This window comes from Mobula birostris, chromosome 25, assembly GCF_030028105.1.
Source record: "Mobula birostris isolate sMobBir1 chromosome 25, sMobBir1.hap1, whole genome shotgun sequence".
In the NCBI taxonomy this organism is placed as follows: domain Eukaryota; kingdom Metazoa; phylum Chordata; class Chondrichthyes; order Myliobatiformes; family Myliobatidae; genus Mobula; species Mobula birostris.
Window position 1 is genome coordinate 23062784 of NC_092394.1, and position 23173 is coordinate 23085956.

The 23173-nt window shown below is 40.2% G+C and overlaps 1 protein-coding gene across 3 annotated transcripts in view; it reads left to right on the plus strand.

Annotated features, from left to right (window-relative positions):
• Positions 1-23173, plus strand: part of sez6b (seizure related 6 homolog b) — a 950260-nt gene that overhangs the window by 433770 nt on the left and 493317 nt on the right. For all 3 annotated transcript variants that reach the window (XM_072242771.1, XM_072242770.1, XM_072242772.1), the window contains exon 3: positions 1146-1279. In XM_072242771.1, coding sequence (XP_072098872.1) covers positions 1146-1279 — 134 coding nt within the window. The remainder of the gene's footprint in view (positions 1-1145; positions 1280-23173) is intronic.

Sequence of the window (23173 nt, forward strand, 5' to 3'; positions counted from 1 at the left end):
ACACATGATGCCTGTGGTTCTGTGTGAGCTGCTGGAAGTCCCACACACCAAGATTTGCCAAAGGCCTTCCCTCCAAAAGAGATAAAACTGAGCTCAGGAATGAGTTGAAGTGGTGGAGATATATCATGATATCAATATCCTGGGGGTGAGAGGTAGAGGATGTGGCAGGGAAGTCTCTCAAAACAAAAACCTCTTAAAGCACAAATCTCCTTTAAACATTTTCTCTCTCATTTTGAACTTCGAAGTATTTTCACACACACACACTGACAAACAACTAATGGGCAAAAGAAGACAAACTGCAACTAGAAAATAAATAATACTGAGAACATGAGTGGTAGAGCAACTATGTAGATTGTGGAATCAGTTCTGGGAGGTTAACACTAGACCTCCCAGTTCTCCTCCTTCTCTTCTCCGCATTTTCCTTAGTATTATTTTCTTCTTTCCTTTAAGTGTATGTATTGGTGTGTGTCAGCCTTTGTTAACGCCTAGCTTATTTTTCGTAAATTCTGTTGTATTTCTTTATTTTCCTGTAAATCGCTGCAAGAAAATGAATCTCAGGGTAATATATGGAAACATATACGTACATACTTTGATTATAAAACCACTTTGGCTTTGACTTTCAGCTGTAATGCTAGTGGCTGACTGTCCAGCATTTCTGCTGAAATTTGAATTAGGATGTAAATTCATAACCTAGATTATTTTGCTGCCACTCCAAAAAGTTAGGTTGCAGCTTAGGATGTCCTTTGCAATTTTATTTGAATATTGCCACTGGGTGAACTATCTATGAAGGGAAGATGTTCATTATAGATTGTATGAAGCAAAGGCCAAAATGAGAAGACCTTAGGTGCAATCTGACGTTAATGTTTCTAGCAGTTATAAACCTCCTCTGGGACTTCTCCATGTTTAATAGTGTAAGGAATAAGCTAGGACTTGCGAGCAAGTGATGTGAAGAACTGATTCATCACAGCTGGAGTCACACTTCAGCAGTTTTACTGCAGTCAGCGGGGACAAAAAATCGTTATTGATCTCCATCATAAACCTGTGCAAGTAGTCAATTTGGTGCAGAATAGAATAATGAAGTGGGATCAAGGGAGACCCAACAATGTTTTGCAGCTGCTAATTCTGTTGTCTTCTTTCTTTTGCAGTTCCTTGCAGTTTAAATTTCACAGACTTTGAGGGTTATGTGGAATCTCCAGAATACCCAAGTCATCTGTTCTATAGCAGCTTGGATTGCATCTATACCATTAGAGTCTACACTGGATATGGAGTGGAACTTCAGGTTAGTTCCTTGTAATCCTGCCTTTGCTGTTAGCCTCTCTACTTCTAAGGGATAGCGATGCATTGACCTTTTATAAACTGTTTCCTCCAATTGTTCCCTGTACTGTGATATCTCGGTTATGTGCCTGTGGTGCTATCGCAAGTACAGTACTGTGCAAAGTCTTAGGTATGTACATGTACAATATATAGTTAGGGTGCCTAAGACCTTTGCACATTACTGTATGTCTTTCCAGTTATCCAAATAGCACTTAATACTGCTGAGCTAGTACAAATCTCAGTACTCTTATTTCTGTTTTCCAGCAACCTTCTTATTTTATCCAACTGTGAAAAGGTGTTAGGTACCCTAGCCATACATACGTGCCTAAGACTTTTGCACAGTACTGTAAGTTTTTCATTGTACACATGAACTTGCGCATTTGGCCATTAGCTCAACTTTGACTTTGAATGTTAAAATTGTTCTGTAGATGATAGTCAAGGAGTAGACAATAACAACACATTGCCTTCTCTTAACAAAAAATCCCTTCCTATTCACTGGTGGAAACAAAATAAATGATGAGGCCTGTAAGTGAAGAAGAACACGGAGGAGAAATGACCACTGCTTTTATTTTAACATAATGCCCTTTGGATCACCCTCTTCCCCAGAATAAATACATTTCTATTTTTAAACTCACAATAAGAAACTCATGATTTTATCTTAAACAACAGGTACTGATGAAGAATATATATGTTACAGTCTTTCAACTTTGGTATTCCTTTAGTTAATATGTTGTACTTGCCACACTTACATGCTGTGTAGCATTTTGCTGGCATTGATAGATTCATACTTTCAAATATCTAATGTTATTAAGTGACCCAGTAGAACAATAATGTCCTCACATGATCTTAATTGATTGCCTGTACCTTGAATCTTTTCATTTACCTTGAAGATGGACTGAACGAATACAAGCCAGATATGAATAATTGGATTTACTTCAGTTAATTAGCATATTCTACAATTGTTAAGATCAGTTTCATATTTTAGTCACTAATTTTGTCTATATGTATTTGAATAATGAAGTTGCTGTCCTCCCCCACTTACCTGATCTAATCTTCTCACAGAATCTGCAAACCCCACAGCCACCCTCTAAACTATATTGCATCATTTTTTAATGCAATCTGGTTACAAAAAATTAATAATCAATATTTAATCATCTTGCATAGAAAAAGGAACTGGTGCTTTCCTAGCATATATGATGAATAAACTCTTTTCGGGCTTCCAGCCGGTTACAGGTATCGATTATAACCGATGTTTTGACGACAACCTCTTCCATCTTCTTCAGGGATGATGCCTGGGCATGTCTAGTCCAGTGGAATTTAGGCTAGACCCATCATCCATCCCTCCTGATTGGTTAGTCCTCGTTCGGTCAGGTTTCCATTCTCCCACCTTGTTTACAATCGAATTCCAGTTCTTACTTAGAGCAAGACCTAAGGTTCTGACTTAGTTCTTACTTAGGTCTTGCTCTAAGTAAGAGCTGGAATTTGATTGTAAACAGGGTAGGAGAGCAGAAACATGATTAGATGAGAGCTACGCAGTTAGGAGGGATGGACTACGGAGGTATAAATACTACTAGACTAGATATACCCAGGCAACATCCTTGATGAAGATGACAGAGTGCATCATTGAGATGTCGGTTATAACGATACTTGTACCCGGCTAGAAGCCCAAGAAGAGTTAAGTCTCCTTGCAGTGTTTCTTTCTGGAGGTATATTTTTGCTTCATATGAGAATATTTATATGTAAGTTTCTGTGTAGTTCTGTTTGGATTGAGTAGTTGGAAAAAAAAGGGTAAGAGCTCAAAATAGGTCCTTGCTTAGTAAGGATCTCAAAGGTTACAGGGAGAAGGCAGGAGAATGGGGATGAGAGGGGTAATAAGTAAATGATGATGGATTGGTGGAGCAGCTTAATTCTGTTCCTTGCCTTATGGTCTTAAGATATCCAAAACCCATCAATGAATGTACATTTAATTCATATTGATCTTCTATAGCTCCCTCGGCAAAGGGATCTTTGCCTTCTTCATCAGGAGACCCCAGACAGTGCAGATCAGTAATATCATCACTTTCTCGCTGACAATCAACATGAGATGCACCTCAATGGTGCATACTTAGCCCATTGCTCTACTCTTTACACTTACGGATGTGTGGCCATAAAATCTGTAAATGACACCACTGCTATTGGCAGAATCTCAGATGGCAAAGAGAGGCTTACAGGAGTGAGATAGAACTGATGGTTGAGTGGTTTGTAAGAACAATTTTTGCACTCGATGTCAGCCAGACCAAGGCACTGATTGCGGACTTCATGAAGAGGAATTCGGAAGAACACACATCTGCCTGCAATAGAAAGGGTGAGCTACTTCAATTTCTTGAGTGTCAACATATCTGAGGATCTGTTCTGGGTCGAACACATTGATGCACTCACAAAGAAGGCACACCAGTAGCTATACTTCATTAGGAGTTTGGGGAGATTTGGTATGTCATCGAAGGCTCCAGCAAATTCTACAAATGTATTGTGGAGAGCTTTCTGACTAGTTGCATCACAGCTTCATATGGAGGCTCGAGTGCACAGGATTGAAAGAGCCTGCAGAGGGTTGTAGTCTCAGCCAGCTGTAATACGAGCACAACTTTCCCATTCACCGAGGACATCTTCACAAGGCAGTACCTCGAGAATCAGCATCCATTATTAAAGACCCTTGCCATCTGAGACATGCCCTCTTTTCATTACTACCACCCGAGAGGAGGTAATATAGTGTGAAGACACACACTCAATGTTTTAGGAACAGTTTCTTTCTATCAATCTCTCTGTAACTTACAGTATTGCACTGTACTGATGCCACAAAGCAGCAATTTCATGACATATATAGGTAATAATAAACTAATTGTGACTCTCAGTGCAGGAAATATTCCAGAGTATCACTTGGTGCCTCATTTCAGATTATTCCTATAAAGAGATTTCTCCAGCCTAAACTTGTTAATTCTTGTGATGACAATGTTTCCTGTAAAATATTAAATCATTTTTCTTTTTCTAGCAGCAAATCATCACTGCAGCAGATTCTGTTGTGATAATTCTTGAGGTTGGAATTGACAAACATATTTCTGCTAAAAAAATAAATTAAGCTTGTTGGATGAAGAATTATTGTGCTAGTGAATGCAATCTTCTATAGTTCTCATTGTGGACGGGTTGATTAGATTAGACATGCTGCACAAGGCCAAGAGAGTAAATGTGCCTGATTTGTAAAGATAGAACTAGATTCTTGATTGGCAGAACTTCCTTTTGGTCGACTTCTGAGATAGGTAGCTGGCACGTGGCACAAGAAAGTAGGTTGGTGGGAAATAATCAGAAGTGAGAGAAGGCAGTTGAATTTTAAGGAAAACATTTGTGAATGTTGCCAGCCTCCTGGTGATCACGAAAGTTTATTTAAGCCACCAAAATGACCCTGGGTTCTTTGCTCATGCATTGTTGCTATTCCCAAGAAAGCATTTTGATGGTTTAAATGTATTTGTGTACAGGTTCTAGCAAGGTTCTCCAAGGCAACATTTTGTTTTCCTCACCCAGTTTTCAGGAACAAATAACTCTGGGCAAGTGAAACTCACCCAAGTGCAAATTAATGCTCAGGATGTATATGAGTTTATTGGATATGGGTAATGAAGCAATTTAATGAAGTATTTAATGTTGAGTTATTAATAGTAATTAATGAAGTATTTCAACATTTGGACACTTATGCTGGCTGCAGTGAGATGGAGGTGGAATGGGAACAGTTTTTTGGGTTTCTGAATGTAAGTTCTACTTAACTGTGTTGGTTATGTCTGACAACATCCCATTCCACAGATACTCGAACTTTCATCACACTGTCACGTGACTAGCAACAATGAATTATCAACGGAGTCAGGTTTTATAAAAAACAAACAAATATTTATTAAACTCTGCTGAACAATAGCGAAAAGTATTCAAACTTAACCGGAAGTTAACTGCTATACAGCAACTCTGGAACAGTTCTTAAAAGGGTAAATTCAAAAACAGTTCTCAAAGTGGCAAATTCGAACACAGTTTTAACATGGTAAATTCGAAAGTCCAAGTGACTTACACAGTCAATAAGGAGATACTTCTCTGGAAACGGATTTCTTCGAAGACGTGACGTTACTGCTGATTCTCCAAAGGATTCACGACGAAGGAAATAAAATGGCTTAAAGGAACTGACCTTTTCCTGGCGAGTGAACACTGCCCAAACTTCCCTGCTCTTGCAGGAGTTATCTCAGATACAGGTCACCATATTCTGAACGAATCCTCAATAAGGTCGATCCTTCATTAAACCGCCGAACGACTGTAACTTTATTCCGATCCTTCAGGTTCCCGTCCTTCAGTGAGGTCTTCACTCTCCACTACTACTGTAAAGGTAAATCAAAGATACACCAACAAAGCTGGCAGCGATTGGTGAAACTGCCGGCACAACAATTTTACCTTACTATAGAAAGTAGAACTCCACTTTAAAATGAAACTGCATCATGAGATGAATACACAGCATAATAGAGTAACTAACAAAGAAAACAACAACTCAACTGAAACTAACTGCGTCACACCAGGGGTCTCCCTTTTATACCTGATGTGAACATGTCATCACGTGACCTCACATTGGTGGGAAAATTACATCATGTGACCGCACACTGGCAGGAAAATTACATCACCCCACCATCACAAAACCATTCATCATTGTCATAAGACAGTCACAAGATACCCACGGGATATGTAACAACACTAAAAGATCAGGGTTTCTAAAGGGGGACTTAAACTACCTAAGCAAGGACCAGGACCAGCTGCAATTTGCCTGTTGCCACAATGGGTCTACAGTAAGTGCAATTCCACCGGCTCTCCAGTCAGCTGTGGATCACTTGGACAATAGTAGTACTTGTATCAGGCTGCTGTTTATTGACTACACCAGAGTCATGCCCTCAGTTCTAATCAACAGGCTCAAAAACCTAGGCCTCTGTACCTCCCTCTGCACCTGGATCCTCGGCTTCCTCACTGGGAGTCCGCTGTCTGTGCAGATCGGAAATAACATCTCCTCCTCACTGACAATCAACACTGGTTCACCTCAAAGATGCATGCTTAGCCCACTGCTTAACTCTCTTTACATCCCGGATTGTGTGGCTGGGCACAGCTCAAACGCCATCTATAAATTTGCCGACAACCCAACTATTGTTGGCAGAATTTCAGACGATGACAAGCAGGTGTACAGGAGTGAGATCTATCAGCTATTGATTTGTGTTACAGCAACAGCCTTGTACACTCAACACCAGTAAGCCCAAAGAATTGGTTGTTGACTTCAGAAAGGGGAATTCAAGGGACCTACACAAGTCCTCATAGAGGGATCAGCAATGGAAAGTGTGAGCAATTTCATGTTCCTGGGTGTCAACATCTCTGAGGATTGAGCCTGGGCCCAGCATATTGATGCAATTACAAGGAAGGCACAGCAGCATCTATATTTCATTGGAGTTTGAGAAGAATCGGTATGTCACCAAAGATGCTTGCAAATTTCTACAGATGTACCATGGGGAGCATTCTAGCTGGTTGCATCACTGTCTGGTGTGGAGGGGCCTCTGTACAGGAATGGATAAAGCTGCTGAAAATTGTCAACTCTACCAGCTCCATCACAGGCACTGGCATCTCCAGTGTCCAGTACACCTTCAAAAACTGAAGCCTCAAAAAGGTGGCATCCATCATTAGGGACTGCCATCACCCAGGATATGCCCTCTTCTCATTGTCACCATCAAGGAGGAGGTATGGGAGCCTGAGTACACACTCTCAAAGTTTCAGGAACATCTTCTTGCCCTCCATCATCAGAAGACTGAATGAACAATGAACACATGAATACTATCTCAGTTTTCCCTCTCTCTTCCTGCACTATTCATTTAATTTATTTTTATTCTTACTGTTTTTATAATTAGGTATTGTAATGTACTGCTGCTACAAAACAACAATTTTTACAACACATGCCAGTGATATTAAACCTGATTCTGATTCTGATTCAGATAATAAAGAGATGATTGATGAGTCAGATGCTAATTTGAAATTTATTGAAAGAATAGATTAAATGAGACATGTCGAGTAACCTTGCACTCAAAAATTAAAAGATGAAGCCATTGCGAAGAAATAATTCCAAGATTTGATAACTAATGATGCTCTGTACCTTGAAAGCTGGTAAAAGATGACTGGTGCTGAAATTCTATATCTACGATTGCAAGATCCTTCCGAAATAGAAAGAAAGTCGATTTGTTTTGGATAACAGTATTTGTACACCATTGCAAAAAAAAATCAATATACATTCTTGCTGGAAGAAAGATAAAAGCAGAAGGATTATGGGCTTCCTTCAGTGAAATGCTGGAAAGTTTGTGGACCTTTTTATAATCTTTGAGCATCCTAGTTTATGAATGTGACATTTCTAATGTTAGATAGAATATTTCACAAAAAATATTCATGATTCTAATCAGTATTCTGTCTTAAACCTGGGTCTGTTCAAGAAAAAAAAAATGCATTAATCTTTCCAACACACTTTGTGTCTTAGTGTGGAAACTGAATTTAAAATCAACTTCAAACAAGAATCTAGACCCTTCAAGTGCCAAATGTTAGAAACTGGAAGCACTTGCCCAGAGATTAGTAGCGGCTGATTTATTTTTGGAATGATTTATTTTGTAAATAAGCTTTAATGAAGTCTGCTGCAATTCTTTTTTTTTAAGGGAATATGGTGGGCATGCTGGAGAATTCAAAGGGGAATTTTCGAAAGAAAGAAAACTGTATTACAAGAATGGAGCAAAGAACTGAAAGAGTGAGACTAATTGGATAACTTTTGAAAGAGCTGCAAAGAAACAATGGAATAAGTGATTTTCATCTATACAAAGAATATACGTATGAATGTAGAGAAAGCTATTAGGTCAATGAAATAGTCATCAGCTCCTGTATTGCATTGTAAAAATCTTTAGACATTCTTTTGTTAGTTCAGCCATTAGCAGCCAACTGCAGATTGAAATGGTGGTGAAAGGCCATCAACTTTGAAACATTAACTCCCAATTCAGTCGTCGATGTAGTGAAGGAAAAGAGGGGGACAGATACCAGTATAGGGTTGGAACATGGATTGTTCCATAAAACCAACGAAAATGCAAGCATAGCTGGGACCCATACGGGTGCCCATGGCTACACCCTCAGTTTGGAGGAAGTGGGAGAAGACAAAGGAGAAATTGTTAGGAGTAAGGACTAATTCCGCCAGATGGAGGAGAGTGGTGGTAGAGAGGAACTGGTTAGGTCTGGAATCCAAGGAGAAGTGGAGAGCTTTGACACCTTCCTGGTGGGGGTTGCAGGTATATAGGGACTGAACATCCATGGTGAAAGTAAAGCGGTGGGAGCCAGGGAACTTAAAATCATTGAAAAATTTCAGAGTGTGAGGAGTGTCACAAACATAGGTGGGAAGGGATTGAACAAGGGGGGATAAAACAGTGTCAAGGTATGCAGAAATGAGTTCGGTGGGGCAGAAGCAAGCTGAGACAATGGGTCTACCTGGGCAGGCAGGTTTGTGGATCTTGGGTAGGAGGTAGAAACGGGAAGTGCAGGGTGTGGGAACTATAAGGTTGGTAGCAGTGGATGGGAGATTCCCTGAGCTGATAAAGTTGGTGATGGTGTGGGAGACAATGGCCTGGTGCTCTTTCATGGAGTCATGATCGAGGGGTAAATAAGAGGAGGTATCCGCGAGTTGACGCTGTGCCTCGGCAAGGTAGAGGTCAGTACGCCAGACTACAACATGCTCTTCCTATTTTAAAGAAAGAAGCTTCCCTTCCTCCATCATCAACTCTGCTCTCAAACGCATCTCTCCCATTTCACACACATCTGCTCTCACCCCATCCTCCCACCACCCCACTAGGAATAAGGTTCCCCTTGTCCTAACCTACCACCCCACCAGCCTCCGGGTCCAACATATAATTTTCTGTAACTTCCGCCACCCCCAACAGGATCCCACCACCAAGCACATCTTTCCCTCCCCCCCTCTTTCTGCTTTCCGCAGGGATCACTCCCTACGCGACTCCCTTGTCCATTCGTCCCCCCCATCCCTCCCCACTGATCTCCCTCCTGGCACTTATCCTTGTAAGCGGAACAAGTGCTACACATGCCTTTACACTTCCTCCCGCACCACCATTCAGGGCCCCAGACAGTCCTTCCAGGTGAGGCGACACTTCACCTGTGAGTCGGCTGGGGTGATATACTGCATCTGGTGCTCTCAGTGCGGCCTTCTATATATTAGCGGGACTCGAAGCAGGCTGGGAGACCGTTTCGCTGAACACCTACACTCTGTCCGCCAGAGAAAGCAGGATCTCCCAGTGGCCACACATTTTAATTCCACATCCCATTCCCATTCTGACATGTCTATCCACGACCTCCTCTACTGTCAAGATGAAGCTACACTCAGGTTGGAGGAACAACACCTTATATTCCCTCCAACCTGATGGCATGAACATTGACTTCTCTAACTTCCGTTGATGCCCCACCTCCCCTTCGTACCCCATCCCTTATTTATTTATTTGTTTGTTTGTTTATTTTTTTTCTTTCCCTTTTTTTCCCTCTCTTTTTTCTCCCTCTGTTCCTCTCACTACAACTCCTTACCCATCCTCTGGGATCCCCCCCTCTTTCTTTCTCCCTAGGCCTCCTGTCCCATTATCCTCTCATATCCCTTTTGCCAATCAACTGTCCAGCTCTTGGCTCCATCCCTCCCCCTCCTGTCTTCTCCTATCATTTTGGATCTCCCCCTCCCCCTCCCACTTTCAAATCTCTTACTATCTCTTCTTTCAGTTAGTCCTGACGAAGGGTCTCAGCCCGAAACATCGACTGTACCTCTTCCTATAGATGCTGCGTACACCAGCGTTTTTTGTGTGTGTTGCTTGAATTTCCAGCATCTTCAGATTTCCTCATGTTTGCGTATCTCAACTGTTTGCTGGTTTTTGTTTTACATATTTTGATATATTGGTGTATATTTTGAACTTACTTGTGAACTTAGAATCCGAAAGTTACAAAAATCTGCACTTACTGGCGCATTTTGGAAGAAAAGCTTTTTTACAATCTCAGACATTATTTTTAATTATTGGAATAATCGAATATAGATTGGCGCATTCCAAAACATTCCAGCATTCATTTCCATTTCAATATTCATATACTGCATGAATTATTTGCTCATGTTATGTAAATATTGAATGTAAATATAATCAAATTTCATTCATGGTTGTGCTAGTGAATGCTTTTTTGGATTGTTCCGTGTGAATGGGCTGTTCAATTTAGGCTTGCCAAAGTGGACCGGAAGATACAAGTTCAAATTTTACAAGTAGAGAATGAGGTAACACGTTGACAAAACTTCTTGAAGATATTGGTAAACCTCTCTTCAAATAATATTTTGAGACAAAGTCTTTGGAATGGCATACTTTGCTTGTGTGCAACCTCCTAACCTTCTGACCACCGTGCCGACTGGAATTAAAACACAATAGTTTAATTTTACAAGGCATCCTGTCCAGCACAGCATCCCAGCTCAGAATAAATCACCAAATTCTAACAACAATATGAATGCGTTTCAAAATTTCTCCCCCCTTTGATGGTATCACGGTGTTGCCTCATAGTGCTGGAAACCCATGTTTATTTGTGACCTTAGATGCAGTCTATGTCGCACTTTCACATTCTCCATGTGAACACATGGATACTCAGGTTGGTTGGTTTACTGACCACTGAAGCCTCAGCATTACATCCTTGCTTTTATAGTAGCATTATGTGACACTAAGATAAAAGAAAGGTGGAGCGGGCAATAAAGGGCCAAATGATTTTTCCAGTATGTATTCTTATGTTAGAACGTAGTACAGTATAAAACAATACAGGCCCTTTGGCCCGTGATGTTGTGCCGACCATTTAACCTGCTCCAACATCAATTTAATGCTTCTACCCCACACAGCCCTCCATTTTTCCTTCACACATGTGTCTATCTAAGAGACTTTTACATATCCCCTAATATACCTGCTCTACCACCATGCCTGGCAGTGCATTCCACAGACCCAGCACGCTCTGTTTAAAAAGTCTTCCTTTGACATCTCCCTATACATTCCTCCAACCTCCTTAAAATTATGCCTTCTCATGTTTGCCATTTATGCACTTAGAAAAAAGGCACTAGCTGTCTACTTTATCAATACCTCTTATCATCTTATACATCTCTATCAAGTCATTTCTTGCCCTCCTTCGCTCCAAAGAGAAAGGTTCAAGTTTGTTCAACTGATCTTCATAAGATACACTTCCTAAACCAGGCAGCATCCCGGTAAGTCTCCTCTGCACCCTCTCTAAAGCTTCCACATCCTTCCTATAATGACCAGAACTGAACACAATACTCCAAGTATGGTCTAACTATGGTTTTATAGAACTGTAATATTACATCATGGTCCTGAACTCAATCCCCTGTCTAATGAAGGTCAACATACCATACACCTACTTAATCGCCCTATCAATGTGTGCAACAAATTTGAGGGGGCCCCAAGATCCCCCTGTTCCTCCACACTGTTAAGAATTCTGCCATTAACTCTGTTGTCTATCTTCAAGCTGAACCTTCCAAAGTGAATCACTTCACACTTTTCCAGATTGAACTCCACATCAGCCAGCTCTGCATCCTATTAATGTTCCTGTGTAACCTCCAACATCCTTCTACACTATCCACTGATTCATCAACCTTCATGACATCTGCAAAACTTACTAACCCACTCTTCCACTTTCCTCATCCAAGTAATTTATAATAATCACAAAGAGCAGCGGTCCCAGAACAGATCATTGAGAAGCACCACTGGTCACCAACCTTGAGGCAGAATTAGGCCCATGTACTACCACCCTCTGCTTGTGTGGGAAAGCCAATTCTGAATCTATGTGGCCAGGTTTCTCTGATCCCATGCCTGCTGACTTTCTGAATGAGCCTACTATGAGGAACCTTATCAAACACGTTACTAAAATTCACTGCTCTGAGATAATCAAAGTGCTTTATCACATCCTCAAAGAATTCAGTTGGATTCGTGAAGCATTATGTGCCCCTCACAAAGCATTGCTGACCCAATGCTCATAAATTCTGTCTCTAAGAACCATCTCCAAAAATTTACCTACCACTGATGTAAGACTCATGGATCTACAATTCCCAGGATTTTCCCTATTACGCTGCTTGAACAAAGAAATAAAATTTGATATTCTCCAATCTTCTGGTACTGATCCTAGTATCTTATAACATCTGAATCTTCTTATCTTTGAAACTGCGCCTAATCTATTTGCATAACCACTGGAGATTTATAAAATATTTGAAAGATTATGTGTACCATTTGCTTCCTGTAAAAGTCCTGCATTATGAAGGAGCTTCACTTATCCAAACCATTGACCTCACTAAATAGTTTTATAAGCAAAATACTGCATATGCTGAAGGCTAAGAATAGAAAATGTGGAATTGGCCAGCAATCTGTGACAAAGAGTTAATATTTCAGGTTATGACTTTTGATCAGAACTAGGAATAGTCGGAAATGAAGCAAATGGTAAGCTGCAGAGCTTTGAGGACAGCCAAAGGGGAAAACGTGATAGGGCGGAGACCTAGATGGATTAGTAGCGCAAATGATGGTGGCACTACCTGAAAGGTAGGGCTAGAGACTGGGGAATTACAGAGGATTAATCTAGGATAAGTGCCAATTAAAGGAGATAATTAAAAATCTGAAATACCAGATTGGAGAAGAGAGAAAAGAAGTATATAAAATCATGTTGGAAGTTTGAGATACTTGACTAAAAAGTTTAAGTTCAACCACCATACACTACCCCTCCATTGGTAGAAGAGTTCTGGAAGAACCTTGGAGAACTCAATGCCTTCTTAGATGTTCCTCCTATATTTTGAGTGGCTATGGGTGAAAAATACAACGTTCTTATTGACTTAGATACAACATGGAAAAAGATCTTCTGGCCCATTGAAACAATAATGACTATCATCCACCCATTTTGCACTGACCCTACATTAATCCCATTTCTTTCCATTCCATCCACAATCTCAGTTGGTTGGGAATCACTGCCTATAACCACTCAAGCTAAGGAAGGATCATCCAGGTAGACACTGCTCTCCTCAGGTCTCCACAGCAGGAACATCTGGAGGACATGGGCAAAGAGTGGGAGGACACAACATGGCCATCAACTAAACTAGTCATCCCAATGAGTGCCTGCTACCCCACTTTAGACAGTCTGTGGGCCTCACTTTGCTCTCAATAGCCACTTCAGAGCCCACTATACCAGAGTGGAAACCAATCACCCTCAACCCCAGGGAATGCCTGAGAAGAAGAATTGCAAAGTTATTTTCAGTAGCACTTTCATTCAATCTTGTCCCTTTGACCTGTCTCTGACACTACTTCCTGCATAATGTCTGACTTGCCATGAGCTGCCCTCAGGTATGTCTGTTACCGCCTATTAAAACAATGTACATGCTTTTGCAAACACGTGAGCTGTTTAGGCTAATGTGATGCTACTGATATTTACAAAGTTTTGTATTTCACCTGTAGAATATTGCAATTTATGTACCCTGAACTAATAAAACACTTATTAATTAACCTGCATCACCACAGCATGCTGGGACTTCCTTGTGGGTACCAGAGTGGTGCCAAATGGTCTTCACCTATCATTCTCCTGTCTATGAACTCCCATTCTAATTGGATTATACAGCAAAGAAACGCATCCATGCTCAGAATCATTCCCCACCTATAATACAGTCAGAAGAGGCTGCAAATTTTGGGATCTGGAGCGAAAAACAAATTTACTGGAGGAACTCAATGTGATGGGTATCACCTGTGAGAACTACTGCACGGTCTCAACTCAAAATATCGTCTATGCCTCTGTCTGTACACATGCTGCCTGACACACTGATTTTTTCTGGCAGTTTGATTTTGGCTTCACCTATGATAATCCCATTTGCCAGTTGACTGATACAGGTCAGAAGAAAAGAGATCCTGGTGAGACACTCTTCCTTTTGGACGGGACCGAGAGATTGACGCCCAAACTATGTTGCAGGGAATGGAACCAGCAGAATCCCATTCAGAAACCTGCAGTTTTTGGAGCAACGCACAAAGTACTGGAGGCACTCAGTGGGTCAACTAACATCTGTGGAGGGAACAGTCAACACTTCGAGCCGTTCCAGATGAAGGTTCTCGACCCAAATGTCGACTGTCCATTTCCCTCCAAAGATGCTGCCTGACTCACCGCATTTTGCCAGTGTTTTGTGTGTTGCTCCAGATCCCAGAGTCTGCAATCCCTCATGCCTCAACATGGAATTATTTGCATGGCTGGGAATTCATAAACTTGACCTTGACAAGGAGTGGGGAGCAATTTTCAGCTCATTAATTTGCAATGTTAACCTTTACTCTTTGGTTCGAGTGTTTGTAGGAAATTCTGCTCCCTGCCACATTACAGCTGGGTTGTCCACCTGCAGAGAAAGCATGAGAATAATGCAGGAGGAATATGTGGAAAGGCAGTCAGTTTCATATTCCTACAGCAGGAGCCATATGGATAAACACGGCTTAGGAACTGTCACATCCCTGCTTCTTGTTGCTTCATTCACTTCCAAGAACCACAATTGAAGTCAGGCCCCCAGCAAAAACAGCTGTCTTGTCAAACACAAGGTCTAGCATTCTCTAAGGTAGCACAAAGCTCTCAATGCCACAATTCTTCATGGGCCAGGACATCTTCAAGGAGTGGTGTCTCAGAAAGGCAGCACCCATTTTAAGGTCCCCCAGCACTTAGGGAATGCCCTTTTCTCACTGTTACCATCAGGTAGGAGGTACAGAAGCCTGAAGGCACACACTCAGCGATTCAGGAACAGCTTCTTCCCCTCTGCCATCCGATTCCTAAATGGACGTTGAACCCGTGAACACTACCTCACTTTTTTTAATATATATTTCTGTTTTTACATGATTTTTAATCTATTCAATATATGTATACTGTAATTGATTTACTTATTTGTGTATTTAATATTTTTTCTTCTTCTTCTTCTATGTATTGCATTGAACTGCTGCTGCTAATTTAACAAATTTCACAACACATGCCAGTGATAGTAAGCCTGATTCTGATTTTGAAACTCAGGAAGCCTGCTTAAAACATTTCCCTGAAATAAATTTGAGTAATAAACACTTTGAGCATTGTCAAATTATTAACAGCTCTAATGCTTCTCATAATTGGAGAAAGTTTACTAGCATGGTTTAATTTGGGAATTTATATCTAGTATATTTTTTTATGAGCACCTGCTGATGTATGGTAACTCATCTACTGTGGAGAAAAATAAATTCTGCAAATGCTACTTTATGTTGAGCAATCTTGGGCTGCCAAGCTGACTTGATCTGGGGGAAGAAATTGTGTTTGCCTCAACCGCAGCTTCATATTCTGAGGAAAACTTAATTTGACATGTAAGTGTGAATTCAATTATTTAACTTTCCAATTTAACTTCCTGGGGCCTTATTTAGTTATCAGTTCCAAATTAGAGAGGTTCCAATTTAATTTACAGCAATAACAGATGCAGAAATAAAAGATAATTTGACAGCATGCCAGGTAAACAGGTTTGTTTTTTTTTCTCGACTCAAAATAACAAAGAGTTGTTACTTTAAGGTGAACCAAATCTTGCTGGCCTTGTTACCCTTCTCAGAAACACCACTTAGAACATAGAATAGAACTGCACAGCACAGGCCCTTCAGCCCACTGAGTCTGTGCTAACCATGATGCTACCTCCATCTGCCTGCAAAAGGTCAACATTCTTCTATTCCAGGCATCCTCAAACTTTTTTTATGACATGGACCAATACCATTAAGCAAAGGGGTTGATGGACCCTGGGTTGGAAACCCCTGTTCTATTCGCTTCCTGTTCCTGTGCCTCTTATATGTTGTTATCTCATCTATTTAAGGCGGGGGAGTGGGACTAAATGAGAGAATGGATCAGCTCATGATAAAATGGCAGAACAGACTCGATGGGCCGAATGGCCGACTTCTGCTCCTTTGTCTTATGGTCTTATGGTCTTATGGTCTATGGTCTATTTCCATCACCTTCCCCCAGGGAGTTGATAGAAATGTGTGGTGAATGAGAAAATAGGATTAATGTAAATCATTCGTTTAAATCGAGTGGTTGATGGTTGGAATGGAATAGGTAGGCCTATGGACTTGTTCCTGTGTTGTTTCTCTCTATGCCTCTCTGAGTCTATGAGAATATCTCTTCAACAGTCACATCTGTAAGTGCAACAAGATTGACAAAAACCATTAAGGGCTCTTCTGACATGATCTGTTGCACTGTACAGAAAAATAAACTAGTCTCCTTGCTCTACTGACTCTGATTTTGTCTCTTTCCCATGTGGGTTAGATGAAGGACCAAAGCTTATTCTACAGAATACGGAGGCCAGAAGGTAGTTACCTAGAAATTATTTTCTAGTTGGTAGCATAGCATGTCAATGTTTTTGTGTGTGAAATCCAAAAAGTTATCAGGTGTGTCCAGCTAATAGTAGTTAGGAAGACATATGGCATTTAGGTTTTTACAGCAATGGGGTAGGAGTTTTGTCATATGCAATTCTAAGTGTTTCTTTCTATTTGATCTAAATATTGCACTTCCCCTCACCAACTGGTCTGAACTCCAGTTCTTCATTCTCTCCTGAATGCTGTTTGTGTCTGCTGTGCGATACAGCTTTTAACATTGCAGTGTAATAATTTTTGAATTAATTCTGGATGGGAAAACAATACTTCAATTGTTAAAATAGAATTGCAATTTTTACTTGAATAAGGTTTCAAGTGGAAAGACCAATTCAATGGAACTGCAAGTGCTCAATGGGATACATTCCAGGTGGGGATATAAAGACTCTCCTTTGTCTGCTCTCTATTCAACCACAAAGCTGCTTCATTATACCAACTTTTCTTGTTTGTATATCTAAAAGACACATCCTGAGGGCCTCTGACTCAACTGTGTTTGGCTATTTGAAGTTTACGGCATTCTTGTTAGTATTATTTCACTGCGGACAATCAAAGTTCAAACGGGGGCAGACACATCTCTTTCCTTCTTTCTCTTTTGCTCCATTTCTTTCTTCTATCCTCACAGTTCAATTCTCACCAGCCCTGATGCAATGTCTTCAGTAAAAATATCCTCTCCTCCCCTTTCAGCTTCCAGCAGGACCACAACATGCTGGTTCACACTGACTCACCTGGAGAATCCTTCCTTTCCCTCTGCGGGCACCTTCCTGTGCAGCCGGAAAGCATGCACCTCCTACCGTTCAAAGTTCAAAGTAAAATTATCATCAAAGTACATATACGTTACTATTAACTACCTTGAGATCCATTTCCTTACAGACACTTACAGGGGAAAAAGAAATACAAAAAGATTACAATAATGTCTAAACAAATGCTGACTGTCAAGCAAAGTGCAAACAAGGCAAATAGTGCAAATAAAAGAAAGATACTGAGAAAATGGTGTTTAAAGCACCCTTCAAGGTGAGTCTGCAGGTTGTAGAATCAGTTCAGATCAGTAGTGAATGAAGTTATCCACACCAGTTCATGGCCATGATTGATGTAGAGTAAAAACTGTTCTGGAAGTTGGTGGTATGAGGCCTAAGGCTTCTGTTCCTCCTTCCCAATGGTAGCTGCACAAAGAAGGTATGGCCTGGATGGCCTTTTACCCTCCTTCCCAGTTTCCAGATACCCAAACTCAAATTTCAGCTAGTTTTAAGATAGTACACTATATTCTTTGATATGATGTGTAGTATGTAACATATCAAGCAAATTGAATGTTAGTATATCAGAAAGCTGGTTGGGTAAATACGTGGAAGAGCACTTTCATTTAGTCCACTGAACATCTGATTTTCCTTTTAATTCTTCTCCCCATTCTCACTCCTTTTCTGCTTCTGTCTCTCGCTTAGTTCTGCTTAGGTTCAGTGGCTGCTTAGAAAACAGCACATTAGCCTTCAAATAAGCACTTGTCAGCCTTCCAAATCAAACCCAAGTTCAGTCACTTCAGCTCAGAACCACAGCTACAGCTTTCCAGATAGCAGTTGCCGGCAATGGCTTTGTTTTTGTCTCCTTTACCTCCTACAGATCCCTCTTCCCCTTTTACTTTCATTTCATGTTGCATCTTCATCCTTCTATCTTTTAAACACTGTGACAACACCCTCCCTTATGTATCATCTGGACCTGTTTAAAACGTGTTCCATCTCTAACTTTGTCCAGTTTTAATGAGATGTCATCGATCTCAGAGGATTTTCAGCATTCTGTTTTTTAAAAATGTCATATTTCCAGTATTCGTAGTTATTTGGATTTTTTTGTAACTATATGACTGTGATGACACAAGAGACTTTAGATGCTGGAATCTGCAGTAGCACACAAAGCTCAGAGGATGAAGAGTCTAGATCAAAAACTTCAATGACCTCTTTCCTTCCACAGATGCTGCTTACCCACTGAGTTCCTCAATCACTTTGTGCATTGCCATATGATTTGGATATTAAGCAGGCAAACTTTAAGATATTTATCCTGCTATCAAAGGACTAAAGGAACTTAAAAGGAACTTAAGGACCTTCAATTATCTCCGGTAATTAGTTGCCTCCATAGTTGTAACTTCATGCACTGTGAAAAGATTGGTATTGATAGTGTCAGTGAAAAGATCAAAGTTCGAAGTAAATTTATTATCAAACTATGTACAGTTTATGGCACCATATACTGTCCTGAGCTTCTTTTTCTTGCAGACATTCTCAGTAGATACAAAGAATTACATTAGATACATTAGAATCAATGAAAACCTACAAAGACAGGCACCAACCAATGTGCAAACGAAGACAAACTGCGCAAATACAAAACAAAAACAACAAATAATACTAAATAAATAAGTAATAAATAATATTGAGACCATGAGTTGTAGAGTACTTGAAGGTGAATCTATAGGTGGAATCACTTTCCACCTCTGTTGGTAGTGTGATGAAATTCTAACTTTCGAGTGTTAGATTACAAAATTGAGCCCCCAGTCCCAAAATGTTTCAGATTATGATTATGCTGCTGTTGGTTCATACTGGGAAATAGTTGCAGAACAATATCTAGCCTTAAACGTGAGTTTTATGTATCTCTGCCAGCACTGATTGGAATTTGCCACCCGGCAATGTAACATGGCCAATAGTTATTGTGGCCACAGCTGTGAAGCTAGGAGTAGTGATTGATTCCAGAATTTTGATGATAAAAGGAATAGATCTCCAGCTAGTTTCCAAACCTTGGTAGAAATGAACAAACAAGTAAAATCATTTCAAGCGTGTATAAGGGTTTGTCAAATCTTAAAACACATTCGACTTCATATATTAAAACAAAATGGGAGAAGGAAGGGGGGATAATAATATCTGAGGAAGACTGGACAATAATATGGAGGTATCAATGGAAGTGTACCAGTTCACAGAAATGGAGGGAGTTCGGGTGGAAAAACTTGATAAGATATTTTATTACACCCTCTCAGAAATCCCATTATGATAATAACCCCCCTGTTCACTGGAGAAATTGTGGAAATCAGAATGCAAACCATTATCATATTTTCTGGGAATGCCCTGTTATCAAAGACTATTGGAGTGGGATACATAATGCCCTACAAGACATCTTTAAATGTGAAATACCCTTAAAGAGTAAGACCATATGTTTTGGGTATATACCTCAAGAATGGTTGAAAAGAGATAAATATTTAATAAATGTACTGCTGGTGGTTGGTAAAAAGACCCTTACCAGGAAATGGTTATCATAGAAGAGCCCAACTCTAAATGTATGGATGGAAATTACAATGGACATTTACAAAATGGAGAAGGTAACAGCATCTGTTAATCATAAGTTGGAACAATTTTATTCATACTGGAAAAAATGGCTTAACTACATAACACCTCAAAGGCCTGATTTTATTCTCACAAGTCAATGAATATGTTGTTAAAAAAAAGATCACTCCCTACTCTGTACATAGTTTTCTTCTTTTGATTGTTCTTTCTTTTCTCTCCTTTCTATAGGTGTATACCTCAGATAAATATTATGTGGAGATTTGTTTCAAATATGGTTATATGATATATATGTACAGTATCTGACATACATCTTATGGAAATGTTCGTTTGATGATGAAATTCAATAAATAAAAAATTACAAAAAAAAGAAGTGAACAAACAGAGAATCCACAGACACTTTACCTTTTCCAACTGATAAATCCCAACCTCAGCTGCTTTGAACTTTGTGGTCTTAAACAAAGCAAAGTACTGTGGTAATGGATAAAAAAGTGTGTTATCATGAAGAGTTGGTTTTAAGTGCTCAAAAGTGTAAAAAAATACACAGGAAGGACCGGTTAATTGTTTCACACAAAGGCACTTACGTGGAGCATCTTTACATGGCCTGCTTTCTTTGAGAAGCAGCACCTTCAGTCTTGCAATCAGATTGCAACTGGGATGGAAAGTGTAAATGGAAAGGAGTTTCCATTTGGCCAAGTTGTTATTCGATGAATTACCTTGAGGTTGAAGGCATGCTTCTGCTAGCTACTTGGCATCTTGACTATTAAAGCTTGTAGCTAGCTTTGATACTTAAGGTGCCAAAGATCCTGGCATATGTACCTTGCAGTATGCAGGATATGTGGAGGCGTTGGCTTTGCCTTTTAGTTGTGATGTTTTAATAGATCTATCCTAAATGTAAGCAGTTTGTTCCTCTGTATAATATTCTTTGTGTCAAAACTATGGGGGGTGATTTTCAAATGCAACTCTGTTGCGTGGATTCTCAGCTGTGATTGGAAATTAAACCCTAACACCCCCAGAATGAAGTACAATAACTCCTAATTACAGGTCACTTCACAGAAGTTCAACCAAGCACTTCTAGAGGTCAATCGTAATTGTCACTGAAGCTCCATTTTGGGAACTGCAGTGGACTTGGATTATATTGTCCATGGAGCAACTCCCTGATCTTCCTATTGTAGTGATTGAATAAGATATTGTTTGAATTTCCTGTTCCCACCTGGGTTCACAACTCCTGCAATTCTGCAATTCACTGAGTATTCTCAACTCTACAGCTTCCATTCACTGGCCACTCTGTTTTCTATATCTCTGACCATCTTGAATCTCCATCATTTGGTCACCCGAATTCCACAGAGTTCAAGACCTTGACCATCACTGATCTATCCATTCCTGCTGCTGTCAACCTACACCTTACGGTCTTCTCCACCACAAGCCTGTGATCTCCACTGGGCCCAGAGCTAAATCCTGCCTCAGCTCTCAGAACCAAAATGACCATCACTTCCAGTATTTATTTGTCCGCACTTCCCCTACACAGGGTTGTTCAAATCACTGGAGCACAGTTCAAATTTAAACTTTTATTTCCACACATATTCCTGCAGACCACGTAAATTCCTGCTGTCACCCATGGTTTCCCAAGCCCCGTTCTCACCCTGAAACTTGATCCATAGAATGAAGTATCAGTCCACACAATCCAGTTACACTCACTCAAGTGCACTGGAATTTTCAGGTAGATGTGGTCCCTTTGTTCAACCATGCTTTGTCCAAAGTCCTCACTTAGAGGCAACACACATTCATACGTCTATCGTCTAAAAGCCTCTTGAATATCTCTATCATATTTGCTTCTACCACCCCAGGCACCAACCTCTCTCTGCCCTGCACATTGGCTCTGAACTTGCAGTCCTCACCTACGATGCATTCTCTCTGGTATTAGACATTTTAACCCCGGGTAAAAAAGATACTGCCTGTCTACTCTTGATTGAAGGAGGTTGACATTAGAATCCAGTCCAATTCCACTAATAATTGCTTGTCATCAAATTGAGTAGTCAGAAGAAGGAATCCTGACTAATCATTGCACATCTACTCTCCTTGCCACCAGGGGTGTGAGAGCAATATCTCACCATGGAGTCGGTTTATTCCCTTTCTTAATTAGGCTGATCTGTAGCATACAATTGTACACCTTGTGGCATCGCTAGGTTTCTATCAGTGCAACGCTGAATACTGAGAGGAGTTGAATGATGGACTATTTATTCCTCATTATCAGAGAGTAATTGGCAGGAGGCATAGAAGGCAGAATTGTCCACTGTTGCTTCACTTCTCAAAAAGTTAATGGCTGATCTTTTACTCCATTGTCAATTTCCTATATTATATTACATTCTTTGATTACCTCAGTACCCAAAAATGTATTGATCTCTTGAATATGCTCAATAACTGGGCCTCTGCAGCCCTTTATGTAGTGAATTCCAATAATCAGTACCACTGGTTAAGGAAATTTCATCATATTTTTGACCTTACTCTTCTTTATTTCGAGATGCTTAGTCTGTTCTTGGTATCTACCCTGCCGTGACCTGTAGTCATTTTGTATGACTTCATAATATCATTTCTTGTTCTTCTCCATTTCAGAGTGTATCAGTCCAGTCTGTTTTATCCCTCATCTTATAACTCACTCACTATCCCAGGAATCAATCTGCTGAACTTTCTTCACAATCTTTTTTATCACAGGAATATTCTTTCTTCTGTAGGCAGACCAGACCTGTACACAGTATTCCTGGTGCAGTCTTATCGTTGGCCGATACACTTGCAGTAAAACTCATTTACTCTTGAATCTAAATCCTCTTACATTAAAGGCCAATATACTGTTTGCCATCTGAACTATTCGCTATTCCTGCATGTGGGTTTGCAGTGCTTTGGGTACAAAATATATTCTTTTCCATTAACATCAACACCATTTGATTTTTCATCATTTAAAAATTACTCATATTTTCTATATTTTTCTATCAAAGTAGATGATCTCATTATTTTGCATCTGCAATATCCTCTCTCATTCATCTAATT